Here is a 17,300-nt window from a genome sequence, read left to right on the forward strand (position 1 = left end):
CCCGTCTGTCTCTCTCTGTCTCCTCCCATCCCTTTCCCCCTCTCATGTTTTTCTCCCTGTTGCTCCCTGACAGTCACTCTCTCTGACTCTGTTTCCCTGTCTCTCTCTCTCTCTGTACAAAGCTTGGTATATTCCCTCCCATTCTCCTGTGGGAGAATGCTGTGTGCTGGGTTTACATTTAATGAACTGTCTCATATGCCGAATGCATTTCCGGGCAATGGATTGATCCAGTTTGCTCTCCCTCCAGCCCGCCTCCTGTTCTCTTTGACCTCAGAGTTGCTGTTTTTGCAAATTCTGCTCACTTTGTTTGGGAGTTGATTACTGGAGTAGTTTGCCCTGCGATCGGTGAGTCCCTCCTTAACTATGTTTGCTGTAAAATATCTGAACCTTTTTGAAATTAGCACCGCTGAGCTCCCTGGGCAATGATCTTTAACAAGAGAGCTTTTAATGGACAAACTTCACATCTTGCTTCTACTTTTGGGGGCTGGGGTGCACTGGGCTCTGCTGTCTGATTACTAACTTTCTCTTTTACTTTGCTCTTGTCAGTCAGAATGGGCCTGTGAGTCTCTCTTTTGGGGATCCCCGTTCTCGTGCAGCTCCATGATGCAGCCAGTCCAATGTGCACATCGAGCCGAGGCGAGCAAGAAGTGATTGGTTCGTGCCTGGACTTGGCCAAAGTCACTTTCACCATTGCAAAAGCAGCCAAAGTTTGCATTTCATTCGGTGATTGATTTTTTAACTGGCGAGAGTTGCCCCCATTGCCGGGAGGGTGACAGTGCCAATCCCAGGGCTGTCCTGGGCCAGGTGGGTCAGGGGGAAATTAGTTCCTGTTGCCCAGTCACCTTGAGTCAGTGTGAGGGGTGTTTTGTGGTGTGTGACGTTGTGAGTTTGAGGGCGAACAGAATGGTGCATCTGTGAGCGTGTTTCTGTGTGTGAGTGAGGGTGAGGAGGTGAAGCCGGTGGGTAAACTATGGGGGGAGGGTGAACTGAGGAGGTGGGGCGAGTGAGGGGGGGGGGGGGGGTGCGGGGGGGATGGGTTTGGGTACATCTGAGAATCTCAATCCAGAATGAATCTCGGAATGAATTTTACAAATCAAATGGAATTTGAGCTAAATTTACAAAGCTGTTTTCCAAGCGAGTTTGGATTGTGACTCCCCCCCCCCCCCCCCCCCCCCCAGCTCAGGAATTTATGGGGAGTCTCGCCTGAACCCCCGGGTTTGAGGCTCTCCTCTGGGAGAAAGTTGCTAAGATGAGCTGTGTGAGTTTCTGGATTTGTAAGATGACTCCTATCGTTCTTCTGCTCACAGCTGAGGCTCCCTAATTCTTGCTGGTGTTTGGGGACAAACCCTGATGGGATAGTGACGGCCTGTCCTCTTGGATTACAGTAATACAAACTCCCCGGATCGAGTTGATTTGTCTGCAGTCGCGATTCACTGGACATCAGAGGATGGCCACCTCAGCTATACGGAGGCAAATGAAGAATATTGTCCACAACTACTCAGATGCGGAGGTGAAGGTTCGAGAAGCCACATCCAATGACCCATGGGGCCCACCCAGCTCGCTCATGTCCAACATTGCTGACCTGACTTTTAACGTGGTGGCATTTTCCGAGATCATGGGCATGGTTTGGAAGCGTTTGAACGACCATGGGAAGAATTGGAGACATGTTTATAAAGCATTGACCCTGCTGGATTATCTCATCAAAACTGGCTCAGAGAAAGTGTCTCAACAATGCAAGGAGAACATCTACACAGTGCAGACCCTGAAGGATTTCCAGTACATTGACCGGGATGGCAAAGACCAAGGCATCAATGTGAGAGAAAGGGCCAAACAACTAGTCGCTCTGCTGAAAGATGAGGAGCGTCTGCGCCAGGAACGAGCTCATGCGCTGAAAACTAAAGAGAGAATGTCCCAGGTGACGACGGGTTTGGGCAGTAATCAGCAATCTACCTTTGGTCGAGGGTCCAGCCACCCAAACCTGTCTTTGTACAGTCAAGGAGAGGAGTTCAGAAAGTCGAGAGCTGGGTCTCCCGTGTCCCTCAATGAATGTGAGTACAGGCACTAACCTCACTGCTGCTTGGGAACCTGCAGTTGCTTCTATTTTCCATTGAGTCCTATTTTTTTCGTGTCCTGTCAGCTGCACGTCAGAGGGTCAGAGTCGGAAGGTTGTGGGTTCAAGCCCCACTCCAGGCTGGCACTTCCAGTGCAGTACTGGGTGGGTGTCTTTCAAATGAGAAATTAAAACCAGGCCCCATTTGTCCTGTCAGGTGGATGTAAAGGATCCCAAGGCACAACAGGACTCGAAGAAGTGCAGGTGACGGCTGCATTTTCCATGGCAGTGCCAACACTTCGAAATGATGAGATTGGCTGTGAGATATCCCAAAGTTGTGAAATGTCCAAACAAACATGCACAAGCCCACACACAGACACACACAGACACCGATAAACACACATGTGGTCTCACTGATACAACCCCCCTCGCCACATATGCGGGTATACACACAAACCCACCCCCACAGATACAGACACACACTGATATACCCCTACAGATATACAAACACATGCACACACACACAAACCCACCCCCACGGATACAGACACACACTGATATACCCCTACAGATATACACACACATGTACATGCACACACACACAAACCCACCCCCACAGATACAGACACACACTGATATACCCCTACAGATATACACACACATGTACATGCACACACACACAAACCCACCCCCACAGATACAGACACACACTGATATACCCCTACAGATATACACACACATGTACATGCACACAAACCCACCCCCACAGATACAGACACACACTGATATACCCCTACAGATATACACACACATGTACATGCACACAAACCCACCCCCATGGATACAGACACACACTGATATACCCCTACAGATATACACACACATGTACATGCACACAAACCCACCCCCATGGATACAGACACACACTGATATACCCCTACAGATATACACACACATGTACATGCACACACACACAAACCTACACACACAAACCTACCCCCACAGATACAGACACACACTGATATACCCCTACAGATATACACACACGTACATGCACACACACACAAACCCACCCCCACGGATACAGAGACACACTGATATACCCCTACAGATATGCACACATATGTACATGCGCACACACACACAAACCCACCCCCACGGATACAGACACACACTGATATACCCCTACAGATATACACACACATGTACATGCACACACACACAAACCCACCCCCACAGATACAGACACACACTGATATACCCCTACAGATATACACACACATGTACATGCACACACACACAAACCCACCCCCACGGATACAGGCACACACTGATATACCCCTACAGATATACACACACATGTACATGCACACAAACCCACCCCCACGGATACAGACACACACTGATATGCCCCTACAGATATACACACATATGTACATGCACACACACACAAACCCACCCCCACAGATACAGACACACACTGATATACTCCTACAGATATACACACACATGTACATGCACACACACACAAACCCACCCCCACGGATACAGACACACACTGATATATCCCTACAGATATACACACACATGTACATGCACATACACACAAACCCACCCCCACGGATACAGAGACACACTGATATACCCCTACAGATATACACACACATGTACATGCACACACACAAACCCACCCCCACGGATACAGACACACACTGATATACCCCTACAGATATACACACACATGTACATGCACACACACACAAACCCACCCCCACGGATACAGAGACACACTGATATACCCCTACAGTTATACACACACATGTACATGCACACACACACAAACCCACCCCACAGATACAGAGACACACTGATATACCCCTACAGAGATACACACACACTCAGCTAAACTCACCCCCCCCACAGATACAGACACACAGATGTACCCTTACATATATACACACACACACACACACACACAACACACTGATACAACCCACCACACCAACATGTATATACACCACCCCCCACAAATACAGACACACACATCCATCCCACAGATACACACACACGCACTAATATACCCCCACAGATATATACACACACTGATATAACCCACAGATACACACACTGATATACCCCCACAGATAGACACACGCTGATATACTCCCACTGATAGACACATACATACTGATATATCCCACAAATATGTACACACACTGATATAACCCACAGATACGCACACTGATATACCCCCACAGATAGACACACACTGATAGACTCCCACTGATAGACACATACATACTGATATATCCCACAAATATGTACACACAGATATAACCCACAGATACATACACTGATATACCCCCACAGATAGACACACACTGATATACTCCCACTGATAGACACATACATACTGATATATCCCACAAATATGTACACACACTGATATAACCCACAGATACACACACTGATATACCCCCACAGATAGACACACACTGATATACTCCCACTGATAGACACATACATACTGATATATCCCACAAATATGTACACACAGATATAACCCACAGATACACACACTGATATACCCCCACAGATAGACACACACTGATATACTCCCACTGATAGACACATACATACTGATATATCCCACAAATATGTACACACACTGATATAACCCACAGATACACACACTGATATACCCCCACAGATAGACACACACTGATAGACTCCCACTGATAGACACATACATACTGATATATCCCACAAATATGTACACACACTGATATAACCCACAGATACACACACTGATATACCCCCACAGATAGACACACACTGATAGACTCCCACTGATAGACACATACATACTGATATATCCCACAAATATGTACACACAGATATAACCCACAGATACACACACTGATATACCCCCACAGATAGACACACACTGATATACTCCCACTGATAGACACATACATACTGATATATCCCACAAATATGTACACACACTGATATAACCCACAGATACACACACTGATATACCCCCACAGATAGACACACACTGATAGACTCCCACTGATAGACACATACATACTGATATATCCCACAAATATGTACACACACTGATATAACCCACAAATACACACACTGATATACCCCCACAGATAGACACACACTGATAGACTCCCACTGATAGACACATACATACTGATATATCCCACAAATATGTACACACAGATATAACCCACAGATACACACGCTGATATACCCCCACAGATAGACACACACTGATATACTCCCACTGATAGACACATACATACTGAGATATCCCACAAATATGTACACACACTGATATAACCCACAGATACACACACTGATATACCCCCACAGATAGACACACACTGATAGACTCCCACTGATAGACACATACATACTGATATATCCTACAAATATGTACACACACTGATATAACCCACAGATACACACACTGATATACCCCCACAGATAGACACACACTGATAGACTCCCACTGATAGACACATACATACTGATATATCCCACAGATATGTACACACACTGATATAACCCACAGATACACACACTGATATACCCCCACAGATAGACACACACTGATATACTCCCACTGATAGACACATACATACTGATATATCCCACAAATATGTACACACACTGATATAACCCACAGATACACACACTGATATACCCCCACAGATAGACACACACTGATAGACTCCCACTGATAGACACATACATACTGATATATCCCATAAATATGTACACACACTGATATAACCCACAAATACACACACTGATATACCCCCACAGATAGACACACACTGATAGACTCCCACTGATAGACACATACATACTGATATATCCCACAAATATGTACACACAGATATAACCCACAGATACATGCACTGATATACCCCCACAGATAGACACACACTGATATACTCCCACTGATAGACACATACATACTGATATATCCCACAAATATGTACACACACTGATATAACCCACAGATACACACACTGATATACCCCCACAGATAGACACACACTGATATACTCCCACTGATAGACACATACATACTGATATATCCCACAAATATGTACACACAGATATAACCCACAGATACACACACTGATATACCCCCACAGATAGACACACACTGATATACTCCCACTGATAGACACATACATACTGATATATCCCACAAATATGTACACACACTGATATAACCCACAGATACACACACTGATATACCCCCACAGATAGACACACACTGATAGACTCCCACTGATAGACACATACATACTGATATATCCCACAAATATGTACACACACTGATATAACCCACAGATACACACACTGATATACCCCCACAGATAGACACACACTGATAGACTCCCACTGATAGACACATACATACTGATATATCCCACAAATATGTACACACACTGATATAACCCACAGATACACACACTGATATAACCCACAAATACACACACTGATATACCCCCACAGATAGACACACACTGATAGACTCCCACTGATAGACACATACATACTGATATATCCCACAAATATGTACACACAGATATAACCCACAGATACACACGCTGATATACCCCCACAGATAGACACACACTGATATACTCCCACTGATAGACACATACATACTGATATATCCCACAAATATGTACACACACTGATATAACCCACAGATACACACACTGATATACCCCCACAGATAGACACACACTGATATACTCCCACTGATAGACACATACATACTGATACACCCCACAAATATAAACACACAGTGATATACTCCACAGATACACACACTGATATACCCCCACAGATATATAAACACACACTGATATACCCCACAGATACACACACACGCACTGATATACCCCCACAGATATATAAACATACACTGATATACCCCACAATTATATACACACAAACCGATAAGCCCCACAGATAGACACACACACACTGATATACCCCCACAGATATTTAAACACATATTTACCCCACATTGATATACCTCATAGATATACACGCAGATATACCCACAGGTATAGACACACACACACACACACTGATATACCTCCACAAATATACACACACGTACTGATATATCCCACAGATATATACACGCACACTGATATACCCCACAGATGTACATGCACACATTGATACCCTCCCAGATATATACCCCACGGTAGCACAGTGGTTAGCACTGTTGATTCACAGCACCAGGGACCCGGGTTTGATTCCCGGCTTGGGTCACTGTCTGTGCGGAGTCTACCCGTTCTCCCCGTGTTTGCATGGGTTTCCTCCAGGTGCTCCGGTTTCCTCCCACAAGTCTCTGGCTGAGAGAATCCCGCCCTTTGTTTGAGTGTTAATGTAAGTCGACCAATAAAGATTTTTTTTAAAAAAAATTAGAGTACCCAATTATTATCTTTTTTTTTCCAATTACGGGGCAATTTAGCGTGGTCAGTCCATCTATCTTGCACAGCTTTGGGTTGTGGGGGTGAAACCCACACAGACATGGGGAGAATGTGCAAACTCCACACGAACAGTGACCCAGGGCTGGGATTCGAACCAGATCCTCAACGCTGTAGGCAGCAGTGCTAACCACTGTGCAGCGTGCCACCATAAAGATTATTATTATATACACATACACTGATATACCTCCACAGGTATATACACACACATACATACACACACTATATACCCCACAGATTATATACACACAAAATGATATGCCGCATAGATATACACACTCACACACTGATATACCTCACAGATACACACACACACATAAATCCATAGACACACACACACTGATATAGCCCTCTAGATATACACATACACACATATACCCCTCAGATATACACACTCATACACTGATATACCCCACAGATACACACACACGCATCAACACACTCATACAACCCCGCCCCACTACACATACCCTACAGATACACAGACCACCCCCCCTCACAGAGACATACAGGCACACAGACACCTACGCATACACACACAGATACAAATAATCACACACACAGATACACCAACACACGCAGGCACACAGGTGCATATACACACACACAGATATGAACCCACACATATGTACACACACACTAACAGGCATAATACACACACCCACATATGGGCAAACAGACACCGACATACTGGTGCTCGGAGACACAGACCTCACAGCAGGTAGGTCAATTCTGAGCTCTCTCTCTCAGTTGGAATTTCAGTCTCAGTACCTCTGAACTGAAGAGGAAACATTCTCAGGGTTTTTCACCCTATTGCACTCCCCAGACCGCTGCTGAAAATGTGGGTGTCGGCTGAGGGTGGAGTCTGGTCCCTGTGATGGCCCATAATATGAACTCTCTGTAACCTTAGCGATGTCTCTCCGAGTTTCCCAATCCTATCCTGTGGCGTGAATCAGCGCCTTTGGGGATGGGGATGCTCGGTGGGGGGGGAGGCTCCCTTGAGCAGGGTGCAGGATAAAGCCCTTCACCCCCTGTTGCAGGCAGTCATCGAGTTAATTCAGTGTATTAATTGCCAACAGCCTGTGTCAGTAAACATGGTGAATTTCCAAAATCTGCAGTGTGCAGTTCTGACTCTGAGCCTGGACAATATGAAGGTTCCAGAAATTTCTCTGTATTGCAGGTATTGTGTGGATTAACCTCGAGTTGCTTTTTGTTGTGAGCTAAACCATTGTCCGGAATCAACTCCTGAAGCTTCATACTCTTGGTCTTCTCCCGTTCCAAATCCCACAGTGTTGCATATTAAATAAACTGGAACTAACACCCTTTATTTCCTGGGACTGCTCCTCAGAAACGCACTGAGCTGCTGGAATAAACTGCAGCTGACAATGGTCGTGTAATCCTTCACGAGTAGAGTAAGGAGAGCAGAGGGTTTTTTTTTTGCCTTCCTGGTTGGCTGATGTCTCCGCTTAGCCGAAAACAAAAGCTCATTGTTCCAGGGATAGAAGATTGGCTAGCTAACAGGCATCAATGGGTCTTTTTCTGGTTGGCAGGATGTGGTGTGCCACAGGGGTCAGTGCTGAGGCCTCAACTCTTTACAATTTCTATAAATGACTTGGATGAAGGAACTGAAGGGGTGGTTGCTAAGTTTGCTGATGACACGAAGATAGGTAGGAAAGTAAATTGTGAAGATGACATAAGGAATCTGCAAAAGGATATAGCTAGGCTAGGCGAGTGGGAAACGATCTGGCAAGTTGAGTATAATGTGGGGAAGTGTGAAATTGTCCATTTTAGCAGGAAGAATAAAAAAGAAGCTTATCTAAATGGTGAGAGATTGCTGAGCTCTGAGATGCGGAGGCATTTGGGTGCCCTAGTGCATGAATCCCAAAAGGTTAGTATGCGGGTGCAGCAAGTAATTAGGACAGCTAATAGAACGTTATCATTTATTGTGAGGGGAATTGAATACAAAAGTGGGGAGGTTTTACCTCATTATACAGGTCATTGGTCAGACAACATCTCGAATATTTGCCGGGATTCGCCGACCCCCCCCGCCGGGTCGGAGAATCCCCGGGGGGAGGCGCGAATCCCGCCCTGACGCCGGCTTCCCTATTCTCTGGTGCCGTTTTTCGGACAGCAGCGGGATTCCTGCCACGCTGGTTGGGGGCCGTTGACAGCGGTCCCCCCATCCCCTGACGATTCTCCAGGCCCCAATGGGCTGAGCGGCCGTCCAGTTTTGGCCAGTCCCCCTAAATAGGGGGACGCCCCCCCTCACAAAGCCCCCAGAAAAGAGACCGATGTGAGGAAGCCCCCCAGAAAAGAGTAGCCTGTCAGGAAGCCTCCCAGAATGGTGCCCTTGCTGGGGAGTCCATTACTTTGCCAGTTGGGCACAGGGCTGGGGCTGTGACCAGGTGGCATCCATTTATGCAAACCCATCAATTGGGGCCAACAAGGCGGTCTGGGACCGAGTCTCTGTGGATCTGGGCATTGTTAGTAACCTCAAAATAAAGTATCTGACATTAAGGCATCCAGTACCAGACTGGAAGCAGAGAAGCTGAAAATAGACCTGTCCAGTCTAAACCTGGATGAATGGCCACCCTAATTGCGAATGTTACTGAACACTGTGTTCTGGACTAGTGAACCAGGGGATGTGAGGTCAAATCCAACCACAACAATTTGTGAATTTGAATACAATTTTAAAAAAATCTGGAACTAAAAAGTTGGGATCGGTAACAATGACTGTGAAACTGCTGAATTGCAATAAGAACCAACGGGTTCAGTAATGTCCTTTAGGGAAGGAACTCTGTCCTCCTTACCCAGTCTGACCTGCATGTGGTTGACTCCTACGTGTTCTATGAAATAGCCTAGCAAGCCAATCACTCGATTAAACTGCTACCAGATCCACCACATTCTCAGGGCAACTCAGGATGGGCAATTAATGCACAAAATCCCTTAAATGAAAGATCATTCAGGGTTCCTCCAAGTAAATGTTTTTCGAATGCTCTCCTCCAAGTAGTTCAGTCTCCATGGGAATCTTTATGTCTTGGTCTGTTGGAATTGAACATAAAAGTAAGGATCTAATGCTTGAGTTATACAGGACTTTGGTGAGATCACTGGTCCCCAATACCGTGTGCAGTTTTGGTCTTCGTATTTAAGGAAGGATGTAAATGCATTGGAGGCAGTTCAGAGGAGGTTTATTAGATTGATACCTGGAATATGTGAGTTGTCCAATGAGGAAACGTTAGACAGATTGGGCTAGTTTGCGTGGAGTTTTGAAGAGTGAGGGGTGAATTGATTGAAGTATATTCTAGATACTGAATGATCTTGATGAGGTGGGCGTGGAAAGGATCTTTCCTCTTGTGGGAACATGCAGAACTAGGGGGCACTGTTTTACGACAGAGATGAGGAGAATTTCTTTCTCTGGGGGTAGTTTGACGTTGGAAATTTGCCTCTGAAGGCGGGGTCACTGAACATTTTTAAGTCGGATGTGGATAAATTCTTGTTGGGTAAGGGAATCAGGTGTTGTCTGGGTAGATGGGAATGTGAAATTCGAATCACAAATAGATTAGCCATGATCTTATTGAATGGCAGAGCAGGCTCAAGGGGCCAAACGGCCTACTTCTATTTTGTATGTTCGTATGTATGTAAGACAAAGCGAGTATTTGAATTCCTAGTTCTTAAGGCTGTGCGTGTCAGCCCGCATGGTAACACCACCTGTCCTTGCATTTGCCTCACTGCTGACCTCTGTTTCCTCATGATGATCATGTGTCCAGGAGATGGCAGAAACGGCAGGTGGTATCTTGGCAGATAATGTGAATAAGTGTGAAGTTTTTTCTACCAAAGTGACTCACAAGAAAGCAGAGTATTTCTTAATTGATGAGAGGTTGGAGTGTACCTGTGTCCAAAGGGACCTGGGTGTCCTTGTTCTTTGGCACAGCACAGTGGTTAGCACCACTGCTTCACAGCAGCAGGGACGCAAGTTTGATTCTGGCCTTGGGTGACTGTGCGGAGTCTGCACATTCTCCCCATCTCTGCGTGGGTTTCCTCCAGGCGCACCAGTTTCCTCCCACAGTCCAAAGATATGCAGATCAGGTCGATTGGCCATGCTATTGCCCTTGGTGTCACTATTTGAAATCCCAGTTACTCAGAGAATAAAGCCACAAGATTCCACGGTTTTGAACAAACAAAATAAACTTTACTATACAAAGTCCGAAAAGTAAAACAATTAACAATATCTATCTCATACACTAACATTAAGAATTAACATGAGATAAAAGTTAATTAACAGGTAAACTGTGGTTGAAAACACCACATTGCACATTAAATGGCAGATGTGACCAAGGCAGATTCCACAGATTCCTGAGCAAACCATGTAGATGTCAGAGACCACAGTAAGTCAAAAATCTCATTAGCCTCTGCCTACCTCACGCTGGATTTCAACTCTAGACTTTTGAAGATTTAGCCTCTGAATTCCCTCAAATGCTGCTGCGACTCAGACTGCTCAGCTCCCCTTGCTTCAGTCGCTTCTCCTGAGAGAGCATCCCATGGAATTCACTAAGCTGAAAACAGCCTCCAATTTTGGGCACATTACTAACTCTTTCATGACTGCTAGCTTCACTAAGCTGGCACGGCCACTGGATTTCTCTGAATTCTAGTCTCCCACCTGCAATGAGCTGTATAGCTCTGAGGTCTTCCCTCAGAGCTGCAAACCACACAAGGTCCAAACTGCAACCTGCCCTCAACTGTACCAATTGGCTCCAAGGGCTTCTCTGAGCCCTAACTGCCTGAACCCTGCAAACAGCAGCAACTTTTTGGTATCCAGCTTCTTCCTCTGCTGGAGAAGACTCTCTTTCCCAGCAAAGACACAGATACATTGAAACCGTAAACCTTTGTAAACTCCACCTATCTTCATGATGACATAGCCTTTCAGGGTTCACTGAATGTTTTTAAACTAATTTAGCTCTAATTCCCAAAACAACAATTTCTCTGGGCTGCACTTCTCTGCAAGCAGTCATGACATCGGGCACGATCTTGAGCCCGCATTTGCCGCAGGAGCAGCGACTTGGGCAGAAAATCTTATGAGAATCAGGAAACGCAATTCTCGCCAGAGAGCTCGCATTTCCCGATTTTCCCCGCTCCTCACCTGCGACATCACGAGATTCATGCCCACCTCATTTTAATGCATTTGAATGGATTTAAATATTATTAGCGGCCCCCCGCCAAATGATCCCCCCCCCCCTCACTAAATATTCACATGGCGAGGTTTACAACGGGTTTGGCCAGGCATGAGGCAGTCGAGGCGATCCTTCTGGGGCGCAGAAGTACGTTTAGCACCCCCCCCCGCCCCCAGGATGGGGCAGGGGGGGGAGGTAGATAGCCATGCCCGGGCAGTGTCCAAGCACTGCCCCCTAACACAGGTTGGCAGTGACAACTCGGCAGTGCCAACCTGTGCCAGGGGACAGTGTCAGGAGCGGGGTCTAGTGAGAACCCCATGGCAGGGGGGCATTGATGGGTGGTGCGGGGGGGGGGGGGGTGCCAGCTATATTTCTGCGGTGTTGGTGGGGGGGTTTCAGCGCCCACTGTGGGCGAGGGGTGTTGGCAAGGGGAGTGGAATCCTGTCCAGAATTGTTGGAGGGAGGGGATGGAGCAGAATGCCAGTGAGGATTGTTGGGGAGGGGAAGACCCAGTACCTCTGTGATGGGTGCAATTAGGCAGCAGCACTGATCGGGATACCATCTTTAAAGATGGCGCCCCAATCTCTATGAAGCTTGTTCCTGACTCTATAAGGCCCTGCCAGTGATGGTGCAAACTATCCTCACACTTTTTTTGTCTAAGAGGCTCAAGAGTCCCCGGGGAAACTGGTCTGTGCAAACAAAGATTCACACCCCAATTTTCTGTCTGAGTCTGTTACATTACCAAATTCTGGTAAGATTCTGCCCACGAGGCCTCCAACTAAGGAAGCCCACCTGCTGTTTAATAGCTCCCTCTCCTACTCTGACTCTGTTAACTACTGAACTGCTGTTTCTTGAGATGTTTTGACAATCTCTACAGGCCGGCAGTTTAGTTACCTAACCCTTTACAACTCTAACCTTCACAGAACTGAGCATGACCTCTTTAACAAATTAAGAAGAACCCTGAACGAGAGAGATGTTTGTCACAACTTGGACTGCAGCAGTTCAAGAAGGCAGTTTACCCATCTCTGGGACAATAAATGCTAACCCAGTCAGTGATGCTAATGTCCCACAAATGAATCAAAACTAAATCCAATGGGAAATTTTGGAGAATTTTCTCTACCCCAGAGAGTGTATGTGGAACTTGCTGCCACAGGGAACAACTGAAATGAAATCTGCCGATGTATTTAAGAACCGACTAGATAAACATGTGAGAAGAAAAGAATAGGAATCGTGCTGATTGGGGTCGATGAAATCTGGTAGATGTAGCCACATGTTCAGCATAAACACCCAAGCTGGTCCCAATAGTCTAATTTTGTATATTCATTGTTGTTCCATGTAATTCTATATAACATCACAAATATCTGATTACAGGGTAAAATACAGGCGCAGTACAGGTCATACAAGGAGTAAAGCTCCGGCTACTCCGTCCAATCAAATACTCCCAAGCGAGATACAGCATGGGGTTAGATACAGAGTAAAACTCCCTTTACACTGTCCCGAGCAAACATTCCCAGGGCTGGTACAGCATGGAGTTAGATACAGAACAAATTTCCCTCTACACTGTCCCCATCAAACACTCTCAGGACAGGTACAGGACAGGGTTAGATACAGAGTAAACCTCCCGCTACACTGTCCCCATCAAACACTCCCAGTATAGGTACAGTACAGGGTTAGATACAGAGTAAATCTCCCTCTACACTGTCCCCATCAAACACTCCCAGTATAGGTACAGTACAGGGTTAGATACAGAGTAAATCTCCCTCTACACTGTCCCCATCAAACACTCCCAGGATAGGTACAGTACAGGGTTAGATACAGAGTAAGGCTCCCTCTACACTGTCCCCATCAAACACTCCCAGTATAGGTACAGTACAGGGTTAGATAGAGAGTAAATCTCCCTCTACACTGTCCCCATCAAACACTCCCAGGATAGGTACAGTACAGGGTTAGATACAGAGTAAGGCTCCCTCTACACTGTCCCAATCAAACACTCCCAGGATAGGTACAGTACAGGGTTAGATACAGAGTAAATCTCCCTCTACACTGTCCCAATCAAACACTCCCAGGATAGGTACAGTACAGGGTTAGATACAGAGTAAATCTCCCTCTACACTGTCCCCATCAAACACTCCCAGGATAGGTACAGTACAGGGTTAGATACAGAGTAAATCTCCCTCTACACTGTCCCCATCAAACACTCCCAGGATAGGTACAGTACAGGGTTAGATACAGAGTAAATCTCCCTCTACACTGTCCCAATCAAACACTCCCAGGATAGGTACAGTACAGGGTTAGATACAGAGTAAATCTCCCTCTACACTGTCCCCATCAAACACTCCCAGGATAGGTACAGCACAGGGTTAGATACAGAGTAAGGCTCCCTCTACACTGTCCCAATCAAACACTCCCAGGATAGGTACAGTACAGGGTTAGATACAGAGTAAATCTCCCTCTACACTGTCCCCATCAAACACTCCCAGGATAGGTACAGTACAGGGTTAGATACAGAGTAAGGCTCCCTCTACACTGTCCCAATCAAACACTCCCAGGATAGGTACAGTACAGGGTTAGATACAGAATAAATCTCCCTCTACACTGTCCCAATCAAACACTCCCAGGATAGGTACAGTACAGGGTTAGATACAGAGTAAATCTCCCTCTACACTGTCCCCATCAAACACTCCCAGGATAGGTACAGCACAGGGTTAGATACAGAGTAAGGCTCCCTCTACACTGTCCCAATCAAACATTCCCAGGACAGATACCGAGTAAAGCGCCCTCTGTACTGTCCCCATCAAACCCTATCGGGGCTGGTGCAGCACAGGGTTAGATACAGAGTAAATCTCCCTCTACACTGTCCCCATCAAACATCCCGGGGTTGGTACAGCACGAGGTTAGATACAGAGTAAAGCTCCCTCTTCACTCCTGAGCAAATCCTCCGGGTGAAGGTACAACATGGATGAGAGAATATGAACAAAAGGACATAAAGTTTAGATCTAAGCTGTTCAGTGATGAAATCTCTGACAGAGTACCTTTTCAAAAACTAGTGGAAACCTGGAACGCTCTCGGCCCTTCTCCCCCCCCCACCCCCATCCCCATCCCCATGATGTTGCATCTGCTGATAAGGCTCCCAATGCCCACCCCAGTGCTCCCAAACAGCCCCAGCCAAAGCCTAACCCGTTGCTGTCTAATACCCTGTAGCCCCTTCCCCATATTGAGACATCACAAAGCATAAAACTGAGATCACCCCTGTGTTTATTGCGCCACGTCTGCAAGCTCGTTTCATCAATAGACACAGCGATAGAGCAACGTGTTCAGGCTCAGAGACAACAAGGAGATTTCACAATCCACGCTGACAGGGGTCACTGACTGAGATTGGAGTGAACTTCAATTCTGTGTTTGATGCGTGGGATTCCTTGGCTTTTGCCAGAGTTTGTTCCTTTTCTGCAGTTCCAACTGTTTTTCCCGGAATAAAGGACCGAGTGACCACCCTGGAGCTCACGTGACGTGACGCTAAAAAGCAAGACCGGGTTGCATTTCTATAGTGCCTGTCACCACCTCAGGACATCCCAAAGTGCTTTACAGCCAACGATTACTTTTGAAGCAGAGTCACTGCTGTAATGTAGGAAACATGGTTGTCAATTTGCGCACAGCGAGATCCCACAGACAACAACCAGATTTTTCTTTTGGTGATATTAGTTGAAGGATAAATATGGGCAGGTCCATTCGGGAGAACTTCCCCCTAATTCAGTTTGAACGGTACCCTCAGACTCCACGGAGAAGGCTGACGATCCCTCAGCATCTTCAAGGTGGCACCTCTGACAACGCAGCGTTCCCTCAGTCCTGCACTGCAGTGCCAACCAGATTATGGGCTCCTTTAGATAAAGACAGATTGGGATTGTTCTTAATTCACTTCACTGAAAATTGACTCTGAACTTCCCAGCAACGCAGCACCTATGCGGCACTCCCTGTCCCTGAGAGTTCAGTTGCTAGGTGCTGAGTTCAAAGGGCGCCAGTACAAAGACATTCCATTCAAGCACCATTTCTCTTCAGTTGTTTTTCCCCCTCCTTTCTGTAAAGGAGGAGCCTCCTGGAAAATTACAGCAAAGGTTTTTGATGTTGTGCGGTGTCATTATTTTCAGTCAAATCCTTGAGATTAGTTATTGGGACTTGCGCCGCAAAATCTGTTTGTCCTCTTTCCCTGGCAAGAGCTGGCTGGCACTTTGCCAATCTTGCCAACCCACATCAGGCAGCATCTTCCCTCCATTTTCCTCTGGAATTTATTTCCCCCTTCCTCCCTTCCGCCTTGGTCAAGTTGTCGGCATCCTGGAATAGACCCGTCACCCTGACTTGGAAATATATCGGCCGTTCCTGCACAGTCGCTGGAGTCAAACTCCTGGGACTCCCTCCCTAACAGCACTGTGGCTGCGCCAACTCCACATGGACTGCAGTGGTTCAAGAAGGTGGCTCGCCACCACCTTCTCAAGGGGCCAATTGCAAAACAAATGCCGGCCGAGTCAGTGATGCTCGCAGCCC

At 46.4% G+C, this 17,300-nt stretch overlaps 1 protein-coding gene across 1 annotated transcript in view; it reads left to right on the forward strand.

Annotated features, from left to right (window-relative positions):
* The window catches only part of LOC140395448 (epsin-2-like), a 204,543-nt gene that overhangs the window by 68,692 nt on the left and 118,551 nt on the right, over window positions 1-17,300 (forward strand). Inside the window, 1 exon segment of the mRNA XM_072483217.1 lies at window positions 1,386-2,048. Within this exon segment, the coding sequence (XP_072339318.1) occupies window positions 1,386-2,048 (663 nt within the window).

Source organism: Scyliorhinus torazame, chromosome 18, assembly GCF_047496885.1.
Source record: "Scyliorhinus torazame isolate Kashiwa2021f chromosome 18, sScyTor2.1, whole genome shotgun sequence".
NCBI classification, from domain to species: domain Eukaryota; kingdom Metazoa; phylum Chordata; class Chondrichthyes; order Carcharhiniformes; family Scyliorhinidae; genus Scyliorhinus; species Scyliorhinus torazame.